General features: G+C 38.6%; 1 protein-coding gene across 1 annotated transcript; it reads left to right on the top strand.

The window, feature by feature from the left end:
* The first annotated feature begins 4,397 nt into the window (after positions 1-4,397).
* Positions 4,398-26,652, top strand: hacd3 (3-hydroxyacyl-CoA dehydratase 3). Its single transcript, XM_034176429.1, has 7 exons — positions 4,398-4,631; positions 16,271-16,366; positions 19,454-19,560; positions 19,693-19,767; positions 19,850-19,962; positions 24,454-24,560; positions 26,325-26,652. The coding sequence occupies exons 2-6, from the start codon at positions 16,291-16,293 to the stop codon at positions 24,524-24,526; spliced, it is 444 nt and encodes a 147-aa protein (XP_034032320.1). The 5' UTR covers positions 4,398-4,631; positions 16,271-16,290; the 3' UTR covers positions 24,527-24,560; positions 26,325-26,652.
* Positions 26,653-26,736: the final 84 nt, after the last annotated feature.

Below are 26,736 nucleotides of genomic sequence, written 5' to 3'. Positions count from 1 at the left end.
TCTGGCAGCAACAGATTATGACTTACAACAGGTTATTACTTTCTGGAATTTGTTCCAATGATTTTTGAATAATGTATTTTGAATAATGAATTTTTAAAAATAATGAATTTTTAATAGCTCCCAGAGTCCAGTAAACACAATTTAAATCTTTGACGTTACTTCAGTGTCAATTGCAGAAGGCATGGAGGCAGCACATCATGAACAGATGTGAAAAAACATGATAAATGGGTGCTATGTTAAACATCACTGATCTCACACTTTTTCGCAGTGACATGAGCAGAATAAACACTATTGTTAGTGTTTTGGTGCACCCAAGCATTTCTACAGAATACCGTCTTTTATCAAATCTGGACACAACCCAGCTTGACTCGATAAACCAAAAAAACAAAAAACCTCCCAGTGTATATTTACATCAGTCAAATAATATTATCTGAAATTTAAAAAAATGACTGTGGAAATGCATAGATAGTTTACTACATCCCTGGGTGTTTTTGGTTGTTGTTGACTTCAGATAATTTATTCAACCACTCATATGACACTCAACATTGTGACTTCTTAATTTTTGCAATTTCTGCTTTTGTGGACAGGAAGTAGTGTCATGTGTAAATAAGGAAGTGAGCTTATCATCTGTTTCCTTTTCAGAATATTGACATCTATGTGCATGAAAAAGTCCTTCATTTTAAAGGTGACATCTCTGTGATGATTGCGTTAATGCTCATTTGTTTCTGAGAAGACGTTAACAGTTTGGGGAATCACACTGTATTTTGTGTGTAGCCCCAGGGTCATGGTGCAAAAGGACAAAATGAATACAAATATGAATTAATTGTGTTTTGTGATCCACAAACACAAATTTCTGATTTGTAACTTGTGTGTTGGTTTTTACAAGTAGACGTGTATTTAATAAATATGTAATTTTTTTTTTCTATTTGTAAAAAAACAACAACAAAAAAAGCATATGTAAAACTGAAAATTCTGTTTAAGTGTGACTCAGCATGTTGGCTGCTTTTCACACTTCCATCCAGTAGATGGCAGTGTTCTATGCGTTTTGACCGGGGGGGGGGGGGATTAACGTTATAAAAGTTAACTTTTCAGTTAGCAAATTAGTGGTTAACAAAGCTAACTTTTTTAAACTAGGCTTGGGTATCGACAGCCAGATCTTTTCGAGAATCATTAAGAAATGATTTGATCCACCGACATCAATAGCCTTTTTGCTTAACGATTCCCTTATCAGTCCTTTGGGGCGGCTGTTGTTTTTGAGGGTGTTTGTTGGGAAAATGATCATTTCTCTATGTTTTTCCATTTCATTTATTCTTTTTACATGAGAATGTACAGTACAGACACAATACATTCACAGTAAGAACAGGAGTAGGATGAAGACCAAGTCTTATTTAATCCCTACCCCATTGTCACACAGAGAATACAGTAAACAATTAACATAGATGGCCACATACAACCCCTGGCAAAAATTATGGAATCACCGGCCTCAGAGGTTGTTCATTCAGTTGTTTAATTTTGTAGAAAAAAAGCAGATCACAGACATGACACAAAACTAAAGTCATTTCAAATGGCAACTTTCTGGCTTTAAGAAACACTGTAAGAAATCAAGAAAAAAGATTGTGGCAGTCAGTAACGGTTACTTACTGCCTCCGAGGCCGGTGATTCCATAATTTTTGCCAGGGGTTGTACAGTATGACTTTTTTTTTACATTGTTTTTACAAATAAGACTTCAACATTTCTTTTTTAAATTTATATTTGAATTGAATAATATTCGAACATGATTTTAATTCATTTCCCAAAGAGTTCCATAACTTAACTCCAGCATGTGAGACACTCATTTAAGTGTTATTCTAGAAAAAGGTAATTTAAAATCAAGATTTCATCTACTATTTTCATCATTCATAATAAAAAGATTTTCAAAATTTGTCGTAACAAATTATGCCGAGCTTTGAACATAATTATCAATGTCTGTAAAGAGATAAGGTCTTTAAGTTTTAACAGCCCTGACTTCAAAAAGAGTCCAGAAGTGTGTGCTTTTGGAGGAGCTCTGTGCAGAACTCGTATCACTTTTTTTTTTGTAAAATAAATAAAAGGCAATAAATTAGAATTGTAGGAATTACCCCAGTCTTCCAAGCAATACATAAAATATGGGAGAATTAAGGAGCAGTACAAAATTCTCATTGCATTATAATTAACCCAAAATTTTACTTTGGGTACTTTGGGTAAATTTTACTACTTACTATTACTCAAAATAGTAAAGTTTTTACTGAATTTTTTTTATATAGGCAATGTGTTGCTTCCATTTTAGCTTCTCATCTATATTAACCCCCAGAAATCTAAATTCTGACACTTTCAATTTTAATCCCATGAAAATAAATTCAGCAGTATCTCTTTGTCTTTGATTCGTAAATAACATATACTTTGTTTTGCTTAAATTCAATGAAAGTTTGTTCGCATTAAACCATTTTTGAAGTAGGGCCATTTCTTGCTCAACTATATTAAGTAATTCATCCAAATTCTTTCCAGAACAGAAAAAATTTGTATCATCTGCAAAAAGTGCAAACCTTAATATTTTTGACACATCACATAAATCACATCATTTATATACAAAATAAAACATTTCAGTCCCAAGACAGAACCTTGCAGAATTCCACATTGAATCTTTCTACAATTTGATACCTGTCCTGCATATTCAACATAATGCTGTCGGTTTTCTAAGTAACTTGTCATCCATTTTAACACGACCCCTCTAATTCCATACGCCTGTAACTTAGTTCATAAAATTTGATGATCAAGAGTATCAAAAGCCTTTTTTAAGTCGATAAAGACTCCAATTGTATGTTTTTTGTTGTTCAATTCTGTAGCAAGGTCCTCTGTTATTTTCATTAATGCTAAGGCTGTTGATCGATTGTTTCTTTCAGGCTCCTCTCCTGTGGAACCAGCTCCCAATTCAGATCAGGGAGACAGACACCCTCTCTACTTTTAAGATTAGGCTTAAAACTTTCCTTTTTGCTAAAGCTTATAGTTAGGGCTGGATCAGGTGATCCTGAACCATCCCTTAGTTATGCTGCTATAGACTTAGACTGCTGGGGGGTTCCCATGATGCACTGAGTGTTTCTTTCTCTTTTTGCTCTGTATGCACCATTCTGCATTTAATCATTAGTGATTGACCTCTGCTCTCTTCCACAGCATGTCTTTTTCCTGATTCTCTCCCCTCAGCCTCAACCAGTCCCAGCAGAAGACTGCCCCTCCCTGAACCTGGTTCTGCTGGAGGTTTCTACCTGTTAAAAGGGAGTTTTTCCTTCCCACTGTCACCAAGTGCTTGCTCACAGGGGGTCGTTTTGACCGTTGGGGTTTTTCTATAATTATTGTATGGCTTTTGCCTTACAATATAAAGCGCCTTGGGGCAACTGTTTGTTGTGATTTGGCGCTATATAAATAAAATTGATTTGATTCTAAATCCAAACTGACTGTCATGTAACAGGCCATGTTTTTCAATGAAATAATCAAATTTATCTACAAATATTTTTTCCAAAACTTTGGAAAACTGTGAAAGCAAAGATATAGGCCTATAGTTGGTGAGACTGTGACAGTCACCTGACTTTCAAGTCTCCAGTTCTCCTCAGTATCATTTGAATGAATGGCATTTGCAAGAGATGGACCGACGTTGACAAAATATGAATTAAATTCTTCTGCCATTTCTGCAGCACTTATTTCTTTATTTTGGTCATTAAATAAATAAGGTGGATGAGTATGAGACACTTTGTTACCAATTATATCCCTTAACACTTTCCATGTTTCCTTAATATTACTTTTGTTTTCAGATAACAACAATGAATAATCTTTTCTTGCATTTCTCTTAATATTTGTCAACTTATTTTTATACACCTTATATCGTTTTTCAGCATATTCTGTTTTGAATTTTATGAAATCTCTATACAATTTGTTCTTTCTTTTACATGCTTTTAAAATCCCTTTTGTTAACCAGGGTTTGTGAAGGAATATATCCTAAATGTGCTTAAACTATGCATTAACCTTTGTGCTTTTTCCCCATTCAGTATCATCATAATATTATTTACCTTTTATTGAGCTAACAATATATTGTTATATGCGTGTGTTTTAATGTTTAGAAGTCATCATTTCTATATTACTAGAGCTTGTTGCTGAAGAATATATTACTTATATGCTCATAGTGATTAATATTTATCAATGCTTATTAACCATGTAAACAATAGTTAAGGTTAATTACATGATATGTATATATGCAAATATATTTTGAGTTATATGTTTGAATGCTGTTTGCTGACAGTTTTTCAGTTAGTGATTGTTGTCTAAAAACCTTATCAGAAGACTTCACAGCGCATGTGGGCAGGACCTTCAGTTGATAGTTGGTGCCTAAAACCTTATCAAAAGACTTCAGAGTGCGTGTGGACAGGACCATGCCACGACATGGAGGGATCAAGACCACCCAGATGAAGGACACTGCCCAAGATTAGCAGAAAGATGTTGTAGTAGCTTAGGGTATAAATTTAAATGCCAGCCCACCGTTCAGGGTTCCTCTCTGCTGTCAGCTTGCTGGGACACCAGATTGCTGGTTGGAAGGTCACAGCTCCTGGGACCCTCAGAACGTCTGGGTATGTTTTTGTTTATCTCACTCATTCTGTAAAACTTACATTCTGTCAAAATCTGTGACAGTTAAATCCTGTTTAATAAATCTCTGAGTGGTGGACTAGCCCTCAGAGCAATTGTGTTTGAATTTAAATGACTGGTTAATACCTTCTTTCAAATCAATGGACGTGCGGGGATGAGAGGCAGGGGGAGGCGAGGTCACAGGAGACCCCTGTAATATCCCAATAGTTTGCCATCAAATTTCTTTTCTTCTAGTATTTTAATTGGACAGTTCTTATCATACAACATTAAGTATCTACTCAAAAATTCATCATATGCCTTGTTTGCATTATTACTTTTACATACCCTGTCCCATTCTTCTTTCGTAAGATCTTTCCTAAATCTAATGAGATTTTCCTCAGTCCTAATTCTAATTATTTTGTTACCTTTTTTATGCTCAGTTTTCTTGACGTGGCAGGAATATGCTATAAATACAGGGAGATGATCAGTTGTGTCATTTATTAGAAGACCACTTTTAACTGTATTTTCTATTAGGCCTACATTTAAAAATATATTGTCTATTAATGTAGCACAGCTGGAAGTGACTCGACTAGGCTTTGTGATGGCTGGATAAAGACCTTTACTGTACATGATATCTAGGAAATTTGAACTATTCATATCAGTAGATACATTTAAAAGATTAATATTGAAATCTCCACAAATTATAATTGTTTTATTGTCATTCAAACAAAATAAAATTTAATCCAATTTATCTGTAAATGTTTTTACACTACAACCAGGAGTTCTGTATATACATGAAACCAAAACATTTTTTTGCTTCTCCATTTCAATCTCAATAGTTAAACATTCCATCAAATCTTCAATTGCAGTGGTCATGCATTTGACTTTTTTGCATTTAAAATCACTGCAAACAAATAAGACAACGCCTCCACCTTTTCTGTTGGTTCTATTAACATAAAATAATTCATAACCATCAAAATGAAAGTCAACCCCTTTATTCTAATTCAGCCATGTCTCAGACAAAGCCACAACATCAAATCTGTCCTGAAATGTTTCCAAAAATTTGTGATTTCAACAAAATTGGAATACGAGGTCTGTTAGAAAAGTATCTGACCTTTTTATTTTTTCAAAAACCATATGGATTTGAATCACGTGTGATTGCATCAGCCAAGCTTGAACCTTCATGCGCATGCGTGAGTTTTTTCACACCTGTCAGTTGCGTCATTCGCCTGTGAGCAGGCTTTGAGTGAGCACTGGTCCACCCCTCTCGTCGTTAAGGAAATGGCAGAATGATTTGGAGCTTTGCAGCATCAATTTTTTCCTGAAACTGTGAGAGACCTCCAGGTGGACACCATTCGGAAAATTAATATGGCTTTCAGGGATGATTTTATGGGGATTACACAGATTAAGGATTGCTCCAGCCGGTTTAAAGACCGCCCACAACGTCTGAGAGCGTGGCACGCTCCGAGCGCCGATCAACAGACTCAAATCCCGCTGAAACAACCAGATCATTTCCAACGTGAAGGCTTTGTTGATCCGGGACGTCGTCTGACTTTCACAAAAAGGCAGAAGGCGTGGACATCAGCACTTTTTCGGCACATTCCACTGTTACAGGAGTTTTTTTCATGGAAAAAGAAGCAGATGAATGCGCCACCGTGCCGCTCATGGCGCGGGACAAAACCACCTCCATGTTGGTCTCTCAGGACGGTTTTCAGGTGGCTATCAGACGGCTTCCGGTTGCTTTTCAGTCGTGTGAATATCCGAGAAATTGAGCATGAGCTGGACATGCCCCAACATGTCCTGTGAGGCTATATCACGGCGTTGCTTTGCGCCATGGAGGTCTCTCACAGTTTCAGGAAAAAATTGATGCAGCAAAGCTCCAAATCATTCCGCCATTTCCTTAACGATGAGAGGGGTGGACCGGTGCTCACTCAAAGCCTGCTCACAGGCAAATGACGTAACTGACAGGCGTGAAAAAGCTTACGCATGCGCACGAAGGTTCAAGCTTGGCTGATGCAATCACACGTGATTCAAATCCATATGGTTTTTGAAAAAAATAAAAAGGTCCAATACTTTTCTAACAGACCTCGTACATGCTGCGACAATTGAAATGAATTAAAGAAAATGCTTTGCCAATTTCAATACTGTTTTTAAAGTAACTTTCAGTATAATACTTACATATATCAGGTGCAAATGTGTGCAAATTTGTGTCTGAGTCCAGATCATACTCAAAATCATAGAACTGATAGTGTCTTCAGCTCGCGTCAATTGTCCAGCAGTCATTGGAATTAATTAGTACATTGAACGGCCTCCAGGCAGCTTGCCCTTCGATACTATGTCAGTTTGCACATACCTTATTTGTCCTTAGTTATACTTTCTTCATAAATTTCCAAAGACGGACGGAGAGCCTTCACACTGGTAGTTACTTCCCCGGTAGGACCATGCTTACCACGGCTATGGGGAGAGTGTCAGCCCGCTGCGCGCAGGGCTGTTTTCCAATCTATCTCCTTTCTCTGCATCGCCATCGTCACACCAAACTTTCGTAGTCCTTCAGCCGCATTTCGAGGACAATCAAACGTCTTTGTTTTTCCATCGTGCAAGAACAGTTTTAATTTTGCAGGAAACAGAATGTGAGACTTGATACGCCTCTCCTGAAGTTGCTTCCTCGCTCCTCTGTACATTGCGCGCTCCTTAAACACTTCGGTGGTGAAATCATCATCAAAATAAATCCTCTGATCATCTATCCGAATGTCCTTCTGGGCCCACGCAGCATGCAGTACTCTTTGTTTCTCGCTGTAGCTTTGGAACCGGACAATGAGTGAGTGTAGTCCTTGCGCACCGAGGAGACACCTGTGGCGCGGTGCGCCCGCTCAATGTGGATTTCCTCCCAGATGCTCAGCTTCTCACGGAGAGGTTTCTCAATAAACTCAACCATATTGCTTCCTTCAGATTGATAATGGCATTGATATCGATAAAATCTTATCGATACCCATCCCTACCCACCACTGTACAAACCTCAAGCAGACCAGACTCAAAGGGGTGACCCAATGCTTAGGCTATTCAAACAGTTACAAAGTTTTTACCAAGCTGAAGAAACAGGAAACAGAAAAACCAGAATAGCATCAAACAAAGTGCATTATTAAGATCAGAAAGCAGTCAGTGGCAGGGGGTCAAAGAATGGAGAGGTCTGTAAGTTTTATCGTAGGTACACTTCAAATGTGAGAGACAGAATCTTAAAAAAAAAAAAAAAAATCACAAAATCACATTGTATGATTTTTAAATAATTAATTTGCATTTTATTGCATGAAATAAGTATTTGATCCCCAAGAAAAACAGACCTTAATATTTGGTACATAAACCTTTGTTTGCAGTTACAGAGCTCAGACCTGTAGTTCTTGACCAAGTTTGCACACTGTAGCAGGGATTTTGGTCCACTTCTCCATACAGATCTTCTTCAGATCTTTCAGGTTTGGAGTTTCAGCTCCTTCCAAAGATTTTCTATTGAGTTCAGGTCTGGAGACTGGCTCAGCCACTCCAGGACCATGAAATGTTTCTTATGCAGTCACTCCTTAGTTGCTCTGGCTGTGTTTGGGGTCATTGTCATGCTGGAAGACCCAGCCATGACCCATCTTCAATGCTCTTACTGAGGGAAGGAGGTTGTTTGCCACAATCTCACGATACAAGACCCCATCCATCTTCCCTTCAATACGATGCAGTCGTCCTGACCCCTTTGCAGAAAAGCACCCCCAAAAATCATCTTTCCACCCCCATGCTTCATGGTTGGGACGGTGTTCTTGGGGTTGTTTTCATTCTCCAAACACGGTGAGTGGAGTTGATGCCAAAAAGCTCTATTTTCGTCTCATCTGACCACATGACCTTCTCCCATGCCTCCTCTGGATCATCCAGATGGTCATTGGTGAACTTCAAATGGGCCTGGACATGTGCTGGCTTGAGCAGGACCTTGCTGCCCTGCAGGATTTTAAACCATGACAGCATCATGTGTTACTAATGTAATCTTTGTGACTGTGGTCCCAGCTCTCTTCAGGCCATTGACCAGGTCCTCCTGTGTTGTTCTGGACTTTCTCAGAATCATCCTTACCCCACGAGGTGAGATCTTACATGGAGCCCAAAAATGGGGAAGACTGACAGTCATCATGTATTTCTTCCATTTTCTAATAATTGCACCAACAGTTGCTTCCTTCTCACCAAGCTGCTTGCCTGTTGTCCTGTACCCCATCCCAGCCTTGTGCAGGTCTACATTTTGTCCCTGGTGTCCTTAAACAGCTCTTTGGTCTTGGCCATGGTGGATAGGTTGGAGTGTGATCGACTTGGTGTGTGGACAGGTGTCTTTTATACAGGTACCGAGTTCAAACAGGTGCAGTTAATATGAGCGAAGCGTCACGCAGCAGCGCAAAGCTCTCTCATGGTACAGGGCATCCTGAACAGGAAGTGCCAAAATTCAAGTCCACAGTAAAACAGGAAATGTTCAAATGTCAAACAGTTCCTGGATTGACAGATGAGATCCTATGGAATCTCGCGGTAACTCAGTGGCAAGCTCATACTCAAACGGAAGTGACAAATTCTGAGTCACAGTGAAACAGGAGATGCCCCAGTGGTGGGCACAGATAATCAAAAATTTAAGTTCGATAACAGATAATCAGATAACTGAAAAGTTATCTTTGATAAAGATAAAACGATAAACCACCCAAAAATGTATCGGAAGTTACAGATAACTGATAAATTCCAGTATTGTCTCTGGTATATTTGCAACTACTAACAAACTGAATTTGAATTTTAACATCACAATCGCTTCCAAAAGCATCAAAAGTGACAACAGACCCAAACAATTAGCCCGCACTTCTGTCTTTGCCCCCTACTGGAAGCTCTTGTTTACTACACAGCTTCCAGGACAGCCGCAAGCTTATGGCCCAGTCACACGGCACACAATGATTCCTGAAGAAGGGAAAAAGTAAAAAAGTCACAATTCGTTGAGAAAAGGTGGACGAAAGAGCTTTTATCACCGAACAGTCTGCGAAGCAAGAGCGCAAAAGGGACAAAAGAGGAAATTAACAAAACCGAAGCTCACGATCTCGACGAAACGCACCTGGAGCGACAGCTGGAGCAGTGTGTGTCTGCATCTCTGCGTTCCAGGACTCGGCACTGGGATGGAGCTCATAGCGCCTGAGTCCTGGAGAAAATGCAAACAGAATCTGTGGAGATCTGTGTGCACGTCAGTGGACCAGCTGCTTCCTCGTCCAGAACAAAAGAGGGATCATCTCCATCATCATCAGAATCCATCTCCGTCTTCCTCCAATTAAAAAAAAAAAAAAAGTGCGCCGTGGTCACTGCTGTATCACTGTATTATATTCTAAGCCATATATATTTATTTATAACAGAAAATTGTCAAAAGGGAGAATAAATATAAATATCAGTGTAAAGATGATTGAATATATCAGAGCAGTAAATTAATCAGTGCGTGTGAACGCGTGCATTGACTCACATGTGCGGTTATTCCACCAGCTGATCACTGATCCACAACGTGAATTCTTCCAGAACAGCTCTTTATATAATCATTTTGATTGTACAGAAGGACTGGATTGTCATTCCTACAGTCATATTGTTATATTTAATACAAAATAATAAGCGCACGCAGGAGCTGCTGCTGAATTCAAGTACCGTCAGAAATTAAACAACTTTTTTGTTGTTTCAAATTCAACAGTTGCTTGTGGAAAGATAATTAATTATATCCAAACAAAAGATTAATTCTGGCCTATGTAAGGTGCCTGAGCCCATAGAAGCTGCTCCCCCCACACAGATAAACAAAAATCCAAGCAAGCAGGCTGAGTTTGCCCTGTAATTTCCGACGGTACATGAACGCAGCAGCAGAAGCAGCGCTCACAGACCTGCTTCTGCACTGTGAAAACGTTCAGCTGCTCCAACGAAGTCAAATTAAACAATAACGTGAGAAAAACTAAACAAACAATGAAAAAACGTCAAGAACGACAGCAAAACGAGACACAGACGAATTGAGGTTTTCGTTGCCCTTCGTTCAAATTTTTCAACACTTTAAAAATCCTGACGTAGCGCCAGCTGCAGGAACGAGACTGCGCAAAGGTTAAACGATGCCAACGACAGTCAACGAAAGTCCAGATTTCTTGTTTCGTCATCCTTCGTTAAGTGCAGTGTGACTAGGCCTTTAGAGCAGCCAAAGCCCAAGTCTCTACCAATCACCATGCTCCGGTCAGGCGGAGGTCTTGGAAAATAAAGCCATACTGACTTATGGTTTTGATTTATAAATAACATTAATACCGATAGAATAACTCCATTAATGTCAATTCTGTCATTTGTACAAAGTTAAAATATTACATATATCTTTTAATGTTGAATAATGCACTAATTCTGAGGTTTTGTAACAAACACAGACAGATCGCAAAGGATTCTGGGTAAAATGTGCCTCTGCTAAACACTGATTGGTTCAGTCTTTTATTATGTAAACCAACACATTAATGTGACGTGTCCATTCCATTCCATTTTTTTATTTGTAAAAACAGGCATTTTTACGGAGCCCTGGAAGTGTCATTCCAAAATATTTTGCATGTGGAGAGAATGTGCGCTCATTTTATTAGTGCCATGCGCACGTTTTATGATGTTGTAAAACGTGCACTCAATATTGTCTTGACAGAATATTGTCTTGTTGGCTTTACACTGTGCGAGTTTTGGCCCTTTTTCAGATGATTTTTCATTCGTGCGAGAATTTTTTTGACCAAGTTTCAGGTTAATCGCGCGTCCTGCATCGTGTAGTGTACATGGAGTAACAAGCTGTGTTTAACATCTCACTACCACCTCCTGATCGCCGATCGTATGGTCGAATGAAAATCAAACCTGTTTGATATTATTCTGGTCGGCCATTGTGAGGGTATCCTGCTGCTGAAGAGCAACAAGCATCCCACCGCTCACACTGTGCATGTGCAGACACTGCAGAGCTGTCTTGTAATGGTTTTTTTTTTGTTTGTTTGTTTTTAAACTTTGATGTCTCCCATCGAGAGTTTTTGTAAATTAAGTTTGAAAAAAAAAAAGCTTACGTTTTGCTTCTGGAAACACGAGTTCGACATGTGATTTTTGAACGTACAATGTGTGTGAGAACATAAATCGTGCACTCTGAACTTTTACACTGTGCGGTTCTGTGGTACAGTTTGAACTGAAACTGAGTACAGTGATTAAAAATATACAGTGTCTGCCCAGCTTCAGGACGACTACTGCCATAACCACTACTGGCCAGTAGATGACAGTAGAGACCGTGAAAACTTGCCAAAACAAAATTCCAGATAATCCATGTCTGCTACATTTAAGATGCATGGAATTTAACAAACGCAAATACAATAACATCTATAAACCCAGAGAATATATTCACGAGAGTTTTAGGCACTAGAGTTTAATGCTGTTGTCCGTGGAGCCTGAACAGAGTGTCTGAAATGCATTTGTCCTGTCGTGAACATTCTGAGATTACTCTATCCTACCCATAATCAGTGGTGGGCACAGATAACCAAAAAATTAACTTTGATAACAGATAATCAGATAACTGAAAAGTTATCTTCAATAAAGATAAAACAATAAACCGCCCAAAAATTTATTGGAAGTTACAGATAACCGATAAATTCTAATATTATCTCTGGCACATTTACAACTACTAGTAAAACAAATTTAATAATTTCTAATAATATTAAAAATAACTACAGACCCAAACAATAAGACCATACTTTTTTCTTTCAACAGTCTGTTCCTGCTGGCAGCTCTAGAGCGCACTGAGCACAGACACCCCAAGACCCAAACAATGAGACCACACTTTTTTCTTTCAACATTCGGCCCCTGCTGGAAATTCGTGTTTATTACAGCCCTTCCAGCACAGAGACACTCTGAGACCAGCCATAAAGCCAGCCTTGTATCAATTATAAAGGTCTGGTCATGTGGAGGTCTTGAAAAATAAAGTCATATTGACTTATGGACTTATAAATACCATTAATACCAATAGAATAACTCCATTAATGCCAATTCTGTCATTTGTACAAAGTTAAAATATAACATATATCTTTTAATGTTGAATAATGCACTAATTCTGGGGTTTTGTAACAAAGAGACAGATCGCAAAGGATTCTGGGTAAAAGTGCCTGCTAAACACTGATTGGTTCAGTCATTCATTATGTAAACCAACACGTTAATGTGACGTCTGTTGTGTGTTGGTGTTTAAATGTGCATTTGTAAAATATTCCATTTTTTTTATTTGTAAAAACAGGCATTTTTACGGAGCTCTGGAAGTGTCATCGCAAATTTTTTGTCAACGCAAAAAAATGGGTGTTTTTTTGCATTCTTTTTTTTTTTTTTTGCATTCTCTCTTTACAACATTCATTTGATGTTGTAAAACATACTTTGCACTGTGCGAGATGATTTTTCATGCAGGATTTTTTTTTGGACCAAGTTTCAGGTTAATCGTGCGTCCTGCATCGTGTAGTGTTCATGGAGTATCAAGCTGCGGTCAACATCTGACGAACACCTCCTGATCGCTGATCGTATGGTCGAATGAGAATCAAACCTGTTTGATATATTATTGTGGTCGGCCGTCATGAGGTTATCCTGCTGCTGAAAGCTACAAGCAGCATCCAACCGTTCGCACTGTACCTGTGCAAACACTGCAGAGCTGTCTTGTAATAATGTTATTATTATTATTATGCAGTTGTTTTGTTTTTAAACTTCATTTGTAAAAAAAAAAAAAAAAAAAGCCATTTGCAAAGCAAAAATTTGATTTGACAATCATCTTTCTTTTTTTCTTTAATATTTATTTCATTCATTTAAAAGAAAAAAACAGAAATAACGCATCACAATCACCAGAATGAAAAGGAGCAGAGAGAAGAACAAGTCTTATATCTGACATAACCGGGGTCAAAATAAATAGAACACTGCCATCTACTGGTCCCCAGACACTGCCATGAACACTACTGGCCAGTAGATGCTAGATGGCAGTAAAGGCTTTCAAAACAAATTCTAGATAATCCCTGTCTGTTCACATTTAAAATGCGTGGAATTTAACAAACGCAATTAAAAAAATCAACGTCTACAACTTCAGACATGACAGTAATTTTAAATAACTTGTCCAAAATTAGTTTGGTTAAAATTTGAACCATAAGTTAAAGATGTATGCCTGTGGATGACTTGGGTCATATTGCCAGCATATCAGTATGGTGTTAAAGGAAATTTTTTTTTTTGGGGGGGGGGCTGTTTTTTTTTTTTTTTTGTCTGCAGAGGATTGAGATGCTTTTTATACAAGCAGTTCTCTTCTGTTTGCAAAGGTTATAACTGCATCTGGTACAAAACTTTTAACAGGTGGGTGCTGAACTAATTTTAAAAATGCTTGTAGCTGATTAGTCCGATGATGGTCTTTAAAGTTATCTTAAAAGATAATCCGATAATGAAAACGTTATCTTCCATAATTATCTGTTATCGGATTAGATTAAAAGAGTTCATGTCTATGGATTATTTGTGCCGAATTTGATGCTTGTATCACCATTTACAGGATTCCACTCTAAGTATTCTCTTATCTGCTGCACTATATATGAAATGTAAGATGCTGCTCCTCAGTGTTTCTCAGTTGCCCTCAAAAGTATTGGACCACTTGTTATTTCACATTTTAATGTTTATGCCATTTCAAATACTTTTTTCTAAAATTATCTTCCTTAACTCAAACTGAAAGCAAATCTCTACAACTTGATATCAATTAATTAAAAATATAAAATCCAGCTTCCTGATGAAGTGGTGTAGAGGATTTTCTTAAAAAGAAGACCTGAAAGTTCAGCTACAATTTGACAGAAAGTACATTTGAGATGAAAGCCTAGATTTGATATTTTGGTGAAAGAAACGTTTGTATTTCTTTATAATTGATGTAAATAAAGTCCAAGCTATATTCAGTGACTTGGAAATGTTCATGTTTCCATCCCCTGACTTGTCTAAAGAAAACTGGCAATATAACTGATTATTATTTACAGGTTTTATCAAGTTTTAGAGATTTGCTTTCAGTTTGAGGAAGATAATTTTAGAAATTGTTATTCTTTATTTTTTTATATTTCTTGTATTTAAAATGGCATAAATTAAAATATGTGAAATTCCAAGTGTTCCAATACTTTTGGAGGGCACAGTATCCTAACCTTATGATGAGTGCAAAATGAGAGTGGCATTATTAGTTTTGTTTAAGAATGTTTACTTTTCAGTGTTGCTGCACTTTGTGTCATATCATAGTCATATTGGATATCATATTGATATGAAAATTCAGTAAGGTATATCTTCTATTATACTTTTCAAATCTAAGGTGGAACTCTACTAGTGTTTACTAAGGTACATCCTAAATATCGTTAAAACAAAAGAGAGTAGAGCTACTTAGGTGCCTGGTGTCGAGAACCAGGGATGGTAGGTTGAAAAGCTTTTTATCCCATGGGAACTCTCCCTACCCACGTATGCGGCTCAAGAATATGGACAGTATGTATATAAGTGACATTTACATGACAATTTATGTGACAATATTGAGATACGATAATTTGGCCATATTGTACAGCCTTACTGTCAAATAGCTGAAAACTCTGAATACTAATTTACATCTACATTAAAAAAAAATGTTTAAAGTGGCAGGGGTTTAAGAGGGCTGTAATTGGGGGGTCAGTTGAAAAGCAAAAAAAGAAAAATGCTTAAAAAGGTGGGGGATATGGGGGCGGAGCACCTCCAGAAGCTGAAAGGCAAAATAAGGAAAATGCTTAAAAAGGCGGGGGGTCTGGGTAAATGAGTAAAGTTTGAGTAAATGCTTCCCCTGAAGCATTTACTCAAAATAAAGTCTGAAGGACCTAAATGACATAGTGAGATGCTGACGAGCTTCGCTCATTCATGTCCGTGACATATGCATATTACAGGTAGAGTGCAGAATAGGAGGTCTTCTTAAAGAAAAACTAACAGGTCTGTGAGAGCCAGAATTCTTGCTGGTTGGTAGGCAATCAAATACTTATTTCATGCAATAAAATGTAAATTAATTATTTAAAAATCAATGCAATTTTTTCAGAATTTTTTTTACATTCTGTCTCTCACAGTTGAAGGGTACCTACGATAAAAATTACAGACCTCTCCATTCTTTGTAGGTGGGAAAACTTGCAAAATCGAAAGTAGATCAAATACTTATATGCCCACTGTATGTGGACAGTTTTGTGCCTTTCCAAATCATGCCCATTCAACTGAATTTACCCCAGGTAGACTCCAATTAAGCTGTAGAAACATCAAGGATGATCATTGGAAACAGGATACACCTGAGCTCAATTTTGAGCTTCATGGCAACAGATGTGAATGTACATGTTGATTTCTTAGGATTGCTTTTTTTTATATATATATTTTTAATAAATTATCAAATATATTTTCACATTGTCATTTGGGGTATTGTGTGTCAAATTTTGAGGAACAAAATGAATTTCATCCATTTTTCAATAAGGCTGTAAAATAAAATGTGGAAAAAGTGAAGCACTGTGAATACTTTCTGGTTGCGCTGCATGAATGTACCCGACTCACTGTGTACCGATTTAGTTTTACTGATTTCTCTCAGTAAAGGAATTTTTATTTCCAGGTGAGCTACAGGTCTACACAATGACAGGTGAACATCACTGTAAGGAAAGAGCAGCTTGGTTGGTGGGAAAGACTGACTACGCAAGAGCGCAAACCGGTATTCCTGGCACCTGACTTTGACTGCTGGCTTATGCGTCAGATGCAGACATGGAAATCAGGAAAAAGGTCAGATAAAATGTAGGTTTATCCTCACTGGAAAAAGGAGTCAGAAAAAAGAAACAGCCAAATACCAGCAGCAAAAAAAAAAAGAAAAAAAAAGTGAAATATACGTGTATACAGTCGTGTTCAGAATAATATGTAGTAGTGCTATGTGACTAAAAAGATTAGTCCAGGTTTTGAGTATATTTCTTATTGTTACATAGGAAACAAGGTACCAGTAGATTCAGTAGATTCTCACAAATCCAACAAGACCAAGCATTCATGATATGCACACTCTTAAGGCTAAGAAACTGGGCTACTAGTAAAAAAAAGTAGAAAAGGGGGTGTTCACAATAATAGTAGTGTGGCATTCAGACAGTGAGTTTGTCAGTTTTGTGGAACAAACAGGTGTGACTCAGGTGTCCCCTATTTAAGGATGAAGCCAGCACCTGTTGAACATGCTTTTCTCTTTGAAAGCCTGAGGAAAATGGGATGTTCAAGACATTGTTCAGAAGAACAGCATAGTTTGATTAAAAAGTTGATTGGAGAGGGGAAAACGTATACGCAGGTGCAAAAAATTATAGGCTGTTCATCTACAATGATCTCCAATGCTTTAAAATGGACCAAAAAAAAAAAAAAAAAAAGAGCGACGTGTGGAAGAAAACGGAAAGCAACCATCAAAATGGATAGAAGAATAACCAGAATGGCAAAGGCTCACCCATTGATCAGCTCCAGGATGATCAAAGACACTCTGGAGTTACCTGTAAGTGATGTGACAGTTAGAAGACGCCTGTGTGAAGCTAATTTATTTGCAAGAATCCCCCGCAAAGTCCCTCTGTTAAATAAAGGACGTGCAGAAGATGTTACAATTTGCCAAAGAGAAATGGAGGAATATTTTGTGGACTGATGAGAGTAAAATTGTTCTTTTTGGGTCCAAGGGCCGCAGACAGTTTGTGAGATGACCCCCAAACTCTGAATTCAAGCCACAGTTCACAGTGAAGACAGTGAAGCATGGTGGTGCAAGCATCATGATATGGGCATGTTTCTCCTACTGTGGTGTTGGGCCTATATATCGCATACCAGTTATCATGGATCAGTTTGGATATGTCAAAATACTTGAAGAGGTCATGTTGCCTTATGCTGAAGAGGACATGCCCTTGAAATGGGTGTTTCAATAAGACAATGACCCCAAGCACACTAGTAAACAAGCAAAATCTTGGTTCCAAACCAGCAAAATTAATGCCTCGCAGATGTGAAGAAATCATGAAAAACTGTAGTTATACAACTAAATACTAGTTTAGTGATTCACAGGATTGCTAAAAAAAAAGGGCAGTTTGAACATAATAGTTTTGAGTTTGTAGCGTCAACAGCAGATGCTACTATTATTTTGAACACCCCCTTTCTAGTTTTTTTTTTTTTTTTTTTAACTAATAGCCCAATTTCATAGCCTTAAGAGTGTGCATATCATGAATGCTTGGTCTTGTTGGATTTGTGAGAATCCACTGAATCTACTGGTACCTTGTTTCCCATGTAACAATAAGAAATATACTCAAAACCTGGATTAATCTTTTTAGTCACATAGCACTACTATTATTCTGAACACTACTGTACTTTTCTTTTTGTTTTCCTCAATGTTTCTTTGAAAAGAAGAAGACACAAAATAGACTGAAGGCATCAAGGAATTTGAATTATAAGTTAAACTATGAAAATAAAACCAGCCACAATGCAAAACAAATATTTAACACGTCAGAACTGTAGATACGCACACCATATTGCAGCATGTATCGTTGTACGATCATGCATTCTGGTGACATGAGACCACATCACAGCCTTTCAAGCATGTTCAAAAATCCTGGGATACAACTGGTGCTGTTTTTCTTGTTTTACATCATAATGTGTTTTGCATGCTGTTACTACAGGCAGAGAGACACAAACAAATGGGACTGTCACATACATAGTACATATTTGCATTTGATGGCAGATGCGATGACACCACTTACCCGTTGGAAATACGGCAGCGTTATAGGCCCACCAGTCTTCATATACCCCTCGCAGTGAAGTGGAACCCAGAATGGTACCATCATAGTTCACTCACCAGCCCTACATGGGGACCCTAATGGGTTTCACAGATACAGGGCACCCATCTCACTCACTCACACACACACAAAGTCTACAAGGGACATAGCTACTGGGAAACAAACCTAAATAAGATTGAGAGATACCACCCCAGACACTGCCCAACCTGATAATTGTCCTGTTGGTCTTTGGTGCCTGAAAGAATTCCACCAGAACTTAAGGTAGAGATGTAGATTTCTGTTATTGAAACCTCAAAAGAGCAGCCAAAAGAAAGGGGGGGGGGGGGGGGGGGGAGACTGCTCCTTGAAAGGACCAGACTTCCAAGGTGCACATTTGAAGGTGTCCACATCCATGGAGCCCTGGAGTGACCACATTGAGAACAGAATTATTGTATAGCACTTGAAATGCTATTGCATGCGTGACATAATTTCATGCCATGCTTTCATTAACTCGTGTACAAATGAACAATTTTGGCATGCATCACTCTGAGCAAACAAAAAATTACAGTAAAAGTATGCATTTATTAGCTATATAAACACGTTTGTCAGCGTTGCTCTCGATACAGCACACTCTACATGCTCAGCTTGGTATAATGCAGGAACTAATCAAATGTGGGAACATATTGTGTGTTGTTCACACACAGTAGCATTTGAAGTGCTCATTGCAGTAAAACATGGCCTTTATTCCACTGTCCAGAGATCTGCATTGATCATAAGCTGCTGCAGTTCCCGCTCCTTTGTTGTACAGAACACGTGGTGGGACACACTGTAATGTATACACTTTATGCTGCGGTACTTCTGCAGTAGAGTTGTGCATTAGCTTGACATATTCATGATGCAGCAGTATGGCATTCCATTTAAAGTAAACTAAAGTACTTAGATAAAAATGCCACTCATCTTGATGTGGATTATCTTTTACTGTGTGCTAAAATGACTTGTGTATTTCTTTAAGACTGTGTATCCCTGTTTAGGGTTTGTCAACCTGAAAAAAAGGATTTTTGTGTATATATATGGTGCAGTTCCTTGGCTTTTCATGGATCTTTACCAACATGACTACATTTCCTTTGCTTCGGACAAGGTATGTGGTAACATTTATGTTGTTCTTCCATTTGTTGATTAAATTACCAATACTCATGAACCAGGTTTTGAGTATTTTCTCAATTTTCCATATCTCTAGTAATTTTTTTTTGAATTGCTGTTCTTGTGCCAGATTTTGGCAGCAGTTGAAGTCCTTAATGCTGCTCTTGGTGTTGTCAGAACAGGAGTCATTCAAATATGTCTACAGGTATAGATTAATTTGGTAGAATTGTAACATCCCATCGGTGATGGCTGAATTACAAATCACCTCTCTGGCTTTTCTTTTTCAGGTGGTTGGAAGAAATTCTATACGCTTTATAATTTTTGGTATCTTGGAGGAAATGCATAAGAAACCAGTTGTGTTCTTTGTTTTCTATCTTTGGAGCATCATTGAAATTTTTAGGTAACTATGAATCTGTGTTGGCATACTGTTCATGAACCGTCATGTTTTACCTAATACTTTGTAATAAATTTTCTTTTGGGATACAATTTCAAATTTTGATGTGATCTGTTTACAGAAAATACATTGTACGCAAACTTTGGTTACTGATTTGGGGGCTTGTCCTGTCTCATTTATTATAAGTGACAATCAAATTGCTCAATAATATATCACCTCATCTCAGAGACTCGGCTCAATCAAAACAATACATTTCTGGTAATAGAGCTGAGTTTTTGCAATTATAACGGTTAGATCTGGCATCTGTACCATCACAGAAAATGTCAAGAATTAAGGTGTTTCAATCTACCTGGGCCAGTCACTTAAAGACCATCAATGTTAAAAATGAGTCAAAATTGGCTTACAGCCCCCCCCCCCCCCCCCCACCACTTTCATTTTCACACGTTTTGTATGAGAATTTTTTTAACCCATTTGTAACTGAGAATAAAATATTATGGTTGAAAAAAATAAGGTAAATGGACTGCATTTATATAACGCTTTTCTGCATCAGATGCTCAAAGAGCTTTACAATAATGCCTCACATTCACCCCGATGTTAGGGTGCTGCCATACAAGGCGTTTACTACACAACGAAAGCAACTAGAGGATTAAGGACCTTTTCTAGGGGCCCTTAGTGATTGGTATTGGGTATTTTCGCCTCCAAACATTCTTAAAACCTTGATAAGACAAACAGAGTCAAGAAACACCAGTGAGACAGAAAGTCAAATTTATTTCACGCGGAGTGCAGTCAGGCTGTACACCAAGGCTATTAGAGAAGCCCTCACCACATCATAAAACTTGTCCTAAGGGTGGGGGGGACGACGCAAGACAAGTTTCTTCCCGTAACATAAACACATACGTCAATAAGTGCAGCTGTAAGGAAAAACAGTTTCTTTCTTTTAATCTTATCGTCGAAGGTCAGCACATCCCGTTCGTCTGTTGCAGTTATCAGCTGTTCTGCATCTGCCTGGAGTGTCCTGTTCTTCACACTAAGCATCACATCACAAGTCAAAACAACCTCCAGTTCTTTTACTCCCAGTTCAGCCTGACCCCATCATGCTTCACTCCCAGTCGTTAGCGGCTACGAAAACAAAGTTGTAAGTACATCCAGCTCTTCATTCCCAGTTCAGATTGACCCCAGCATGCTAAAAAAAAGGTTGAATAACGAGTTCAATCTCAGGGTTACGTTAAGGCAGGTGCAAAACAGCACAACACCATTTTCATGAGAAAGAAGACAAAGGTACAAATGTTTAACAGTGATAACATATATACAAAATCTTTAACATTCCCCTCCTGTTTATCGCCTGTTAAACATATAGTAGGCATCACCCAGCTTAGCACTTCTTTTGAGATTTTCACTAAGGGGTTCATCATGGTATGTTCTATAGGCTTACACCCCAGAGGTGATGTCATCATTGTCATCATCATCGGTGTCCGGGTCATCATACTTCCATTGGTCTGGGTACAGGTCATGAGAGTCATTTTCCTCCTCGTTGTCGTCTTGCCCCAGGAGTGGATATGATGCTGGTCCCCCTCCTGGTCCTGGACTTATTGCTGTGGTTATCATTCTATTTACGAGGCCTCGGAGACATGGAATACAACAACATCCACACAATGTTAGAATCGCAGCAAATACTGCTATAGACACTAATAGTGAAGAAATCAAAGACCTCCATTTTCCCATCCCTTCCAGCCACCAGTCCCAGCCTTCGGTGTTTACTCCACTGTGCTCCTTCATCTTCCTGTTCAACGTCCTCAGCCCGTCGATGGCTTGAGTGAGACTGCCATCTGCAGCTGTGTTGTTGGGAATGAATGTGCAGCATTGTTCTCCGAACATGGCACAAACACCTCCTTTCTCTGCCAACAACATATCCAGAGCAATACGGTTCTGGAAGGCCATAAGGGACGTGGCTTCTAACTGTGAATGGACAGCCTTAAATCCTTCCTCAGTCCAATTTCCTAATTTCTGTACATTGTAGTGGATGTAGTTTATTCTGTCCACGTTTTTATTAATTGAACACCACCAACAGATGGAAGATTCGAATCCAGCTGCTATTTGATCAACCAGTTTATATTCGTCAGGCACTCCTCTGGGGACTCCTATTGCATCAATATATGTTGGATTTCCCACTCCTTTCCAATCTCTTTTTACTCTATGTCTGGCTATGCCTTTCTGCCAATCTTCAGGAATAAGAGAGGCTGCATATGTCGTAACGTCTTCAGGGGTCATGGGTATAGCTTTAACTGGTAACAATAATGATATTAATGCACAATAACCTGACACATTTCGTGGCAGTCTGTCAAAGATTCTGTTATCACCACACCACCACCATACGTCACTCCTACCGACAGGTTTGAATGTGGGAGTACTATGGACCACATCCTTGCACCAGGCAGTGTGGTTTAAGCTACCCAAAGTCTTACTTGTCCCTGTCAAGTTTACACATGTATGGTTAGCATGCCCAACTTTGCTTGAAAATAAAGGTTTAATCTTAGTCATTTTGGTCAATGGATAGATCTTGTCCCACTTAGAACAATTGTTGTTTGCTGCAATGTATGTCTGTGTCATTACAGTCAGCAGACAGTCTTTGGGTAATGCTGCCGGTATTACTTGTAATATAGGTCTGGGTCCCATACATACAACACAGTCCTTCTTTGCAGCTAGTCCTGCTTGCTCTGCCATTAAAAGCCAATTGTTATTTTGTCCACTAATTCCTGTAGTTACTAGGAACCAGTCATCTGCCTTCATGTCTTGTGTGCCCTGTACGGACATCCCCTTTGCTTGTATGGACACCCCCTTTGACGTACTTAATTCTGTCAATATTGGTTGCTGTACTTTATCTGTTTCACAGAGGAAAAAATGGAAATACGGATCTTTTCCTGGTTTGTATACCCAAAGGAGGAACAACCAAGTCTCCCTTTATATCAGGTGGGAATATAGTTCCTTTTTCTGTGGTATTCACCACTATAAACAGTTTATCATCTGTTTGATACATTTTGAGAATTTGACTCTGGTACTTAGCCCACTCGGTTTGTGCCCATCCTGGTGTCCATCTACTCCTTTCATCAGCTACCAACGTTTCCCATCTCTTATCTTGTTGATCATTGGTCATATACCATGAGAAACTTTTTCCGTAATTAGTCCCTCTGTCACCATCCCATGTTCCATGGGTAAGAGCACTATAAGGTACAGAGATGACCACAGAAGCATTTCTAGGAATGCAGGCTTGTACACCAAATCGGTACGCATTGTTCCTATCACACCTATGTACTGTGGCATTTATTATCGGACTGGGGTCTTCGTTACTTCTTTTTGGTCTCTGCAATCTGCGGATGTGATCCTTATTATCATGTCCCGTGCTTATGGCTTTTAATAATAAGCCCAATCCAAAAAAGAAAAGTAGCATAACAAGGACTGTCCATGGGGTCCAGAAACCCTCGTTCTTTTTGTTTTTTTCTTTCGCCATTTCTGCACACTACAGCACACCTATGTTCAGAACAGTGGCTTCTTAATGTCTTCTGCTAGCTTTCGTGTCTAACCTGGATCTTAACACCAAGCTCACACACTATTACTAGTCTTATCCTACTGTTCTTACTGTTTGTCTGTGTCTGCAGACAGATTTGAACCGAGGATCCTCTGGTTTCACAAACATTCATCAGCATGAACAGTACTTTGGCACCTGACATTTATTTATAAAACCTAAAAGAAACCAGATTTGTTTTTATATTTAATCTTGGTGCAACAGCAACCTGTCGTATACAAGGGGAATGTATTTGTGAAACATACACACTTAATAAATAACTAATGCAGAACAGATCAAGCGGGCCTGTGGTCCACAGAGAACTACATTTTGTGACCCTTTGTTTTTGGAAAGAACATTGACAGTGAAGTTACATAATACTATTCACAGAGCATCAACAAATACAAACTTTTAACATTTCAAAGGATGTAGCTGTGGCTGATAGAGCAAATTTAAGATTTTCTGGGCTGGAGCAGGTGCAGACTGTTTCGGACATGTGCTTGTCTCAGCTGCAGAGCAGGTAGCTAAGTGGATAAAGAGTTGGCCTGCCAATATGTAGAACTAGGTTCAAATCCTGCTTGTGCTACCTGGTCATTTCCTTGGACAAGGTACTTAATCTGCATTGTCTCAGTCCACCCAGCTGTGAAATGGGTAGAACATTTGGCTGGGAAATGAGTGGCATCCCATCCAGTGGAAGTCATGGACTCTTGTCTACATTTGAGGAGACCAGAGATAAACACTTACCTGATGGGCCTCAGATCTTGTAAGGACGTACGTGTGTGTGTGTGTGTGTGTGTGTGTGTGTGTGTGTGTGTGTGTGTGTGTGTGTGTGTGTGTGTGTGTGTGTGTGTGTGTGTGTGTGTGTGTGTGTGTGTGTGTGTGTGTGTGTGTGTGTCAGCTAAAATATGAGTAACATGACGTGTCTTATGTTCTGTCAGGTATCCATTTTACATGCTGGGCTGTTATAATACTGAATGGAAAACCCTCACATGGTTGTGGTCCACTGTCTAGATTTCACTGTACCCACTAACTGCTATAGCTGAAGATGACTTTATCTTTAATTCCCCCTGAGATACAAATCCCACCCCCGCCCCCCCCAATCAAATATTGTCATTCTATGTACTACCCCTGGCAAAAATTATGGAATCACCGGCCTCGGATGATGTTCATTCAGTTAATTTTGTAGAAAAAAAAGCAGATCACAGACATGATACAAAACTAAAGTCATTTCAAATGGCAACTTTCTGGCTTTAAGAAACACTATAAGAAATCAGGAAAAAAAATTGTGGCAGTCAGTAACGGTTACTTTTTTAGACCAAGCAGAGGGAAAAAAATATGGACTCACTCAATTCTGAGGAATAAATTATGGAATCACCCTGTAAATTTTCATCCCCAAAACTAACACCTGCATCAAATCAGATCTGCTCGTTAGTCTGCATCTAAAAAGGAGTGATCACACCTTGGAGAGCTGTTGCACCAAGTGGACTGACATGAATCATGGCTTCAACACGAGAGATGTCAATTGAAACAAAGGAGAGGATTATCAAAGTCTTAAAAGAGGGTAAATCATCACGCAATGTTGCAAAAGATGTTGGTTGTTCACAGTCAGCTGTGTCTAAACTCTGGACCAAATACAAACATGGGAAGGTTGTTAAAGGCAAACATACTGGTAGACCAAGGAAGACATCAAAGCGTCAAGACAGAAAACTTAAAGCAATATGTCTCAAAAATCGACAATGCACAACAAAACAAATGAGGAATGAATGGGAGGAAACTGGAGTCAACGTCTGTGACCAAACTGTAAGAAACCGCCTAAAGGAAATGGGATTTACATACAGAAAAGCTAAATGAAAAGGCATCATTAACACCTAAACAGAAAAAAACAAGGTTACAATGGGCTAAGGAAAAGCAATTGTGGACTGTGGATGACTGGATGAAAGTCATATTCAGTGATGAATCTCGAATCTGCATTGGGCAAGGTGATGATGCTGGAACTTTTGTTTGGTGCCGTTCCAATGAGATTTATAAAGATGACTGCCTGAAGAGAACATGTAAATTTCTACAGTCATTGATGATATGGGGCTGCATGTCAGGTAAAGGCACTGGGGAGATGGCTGTCATTACATCATCAATAAATGCACAAGTTCACATTGATATTTTGGACACTTTTCTTATCCCATCAATTGAAAGGATGTTTGGGGATGATGAAATCATTTTTCAAGATGATAATGCATCTTGCCATAGAGCAAAAACTGTGAAAACATTCCTTGCAAAAAGACACATAGGGTCAATGTCATGGCCTGCAAATAGTCCGGATCTTAATCCAATTGAAAATCTTTGGTGGAAGTTGAAGAAAATGGTCCACGACAAGGCTACAACCTGCAAAGCTGATCTGGCAACAGCAATCAGAGACAGTTGGAGCCAGATTGATGAAGAGTACTGTTTGTCACTCATTAAGTCCATGCCTCAGAGACTGCAAGCTGTTATAAAAGCCAGAGGTGGTGCAACAAAATACTAGTGATGTGTTGGAGCGTTCTTTTGTTTTTCATGATTCCATAATTTTTTCCTCAGAATTGAGTGAGTCCATATTTTTTTCCCTCTGCTTGGTCTAAAAAAGTAACCGTTACTGACTGCCACAATTTTTTTTTTCCTGATTTCTTATAGTGTTTCTTAAAGCCAGAAAGTTGCCATTTGAAATGACTTTAGTTTTGTGTCATGTCTGTGATCTGCTTTTTTTTCTACAAAATTAAACAACTGAATGAACATCCTCCGAGGCCGGTGATTCCATAATTTTTGCCAGGGGTTGTAGCTGTTGCTGTGATACAGTCCACTCCCCTCTTTGACAAGACAAAACTCTTCAGCATTCCTCTGCCAAAAAACATTAGCATTTCAATTAGCTTCTTATGTCCTGCATATCTACCTTGTTCTCATGTTTCTGGGTGAGTCTCCACAACAACAGAAGGCATTTATTCAGTGTCTAACCTAAAACAGCAAAAACACTATGCTTGATGTAATTTCAGATTTGTAATCTATCCTGCAACCCTCAGGGAGAACTGGTGAAATTTAATAACCCACAGAAGATTTTGATCCCTTACGCTCAGATACCTTGAAAGGAAGACAACTTACGGTGGTATATCAGTATTCCAATGGTCTCATGTATTTGTCTTGCTAATATGTAAGAAGAGCATTTTCTTGTAATTATGGCAGTCATTTGATTCAGA

Source organism: Thalassophryne amazonica, chromosome 8 (genome assembly GCF_902500255.1).
Source record: "Thalassophryne amazonica chromosome 8, fThaAma1.1, whole genome shotgun sequence".
In the NCBI taxonomy this organism is placed as follows: Eukaryota; Metazoa; Chordata; class Actinopteri; order Batrachoidiformes; family Batrachoididae; genus Thalassophryne; species Thalassophryne amazonica.
The sequence above is the reverse complement of the archived record's forward strand: the minus strand, read 5'-3'. Positions and strand labels throughout refer to the sequence as shown.

What these genes read in the sequence shown, in the direction of transcription:
- hacd3 (XM_034176429.1), top strand. Translation starts at nt 16,291, where the DNA reads ATGACAGGTGAACATCACTGTAAGGAAAGAGCAGCTTGGTTGGTGGGA. An exon ending in TCATTCAAATATGTCTACAG is followed by an intron (nt 19,768 to 19,849) that starts GTATAGATTAAT and finishes TTTCTTTTTCAG; the next exon opens with GTGGTTGGAAGAAATTCTAT. An exon ending in AGCATCATTGAAATTTTTAG is followed by an intron (nt 19,963 to 24,453) that starts GTAACTATGAAT and finishes ATGTTCTGTCAG; the next exon opens with GTATCCATTTTACATGCTGG.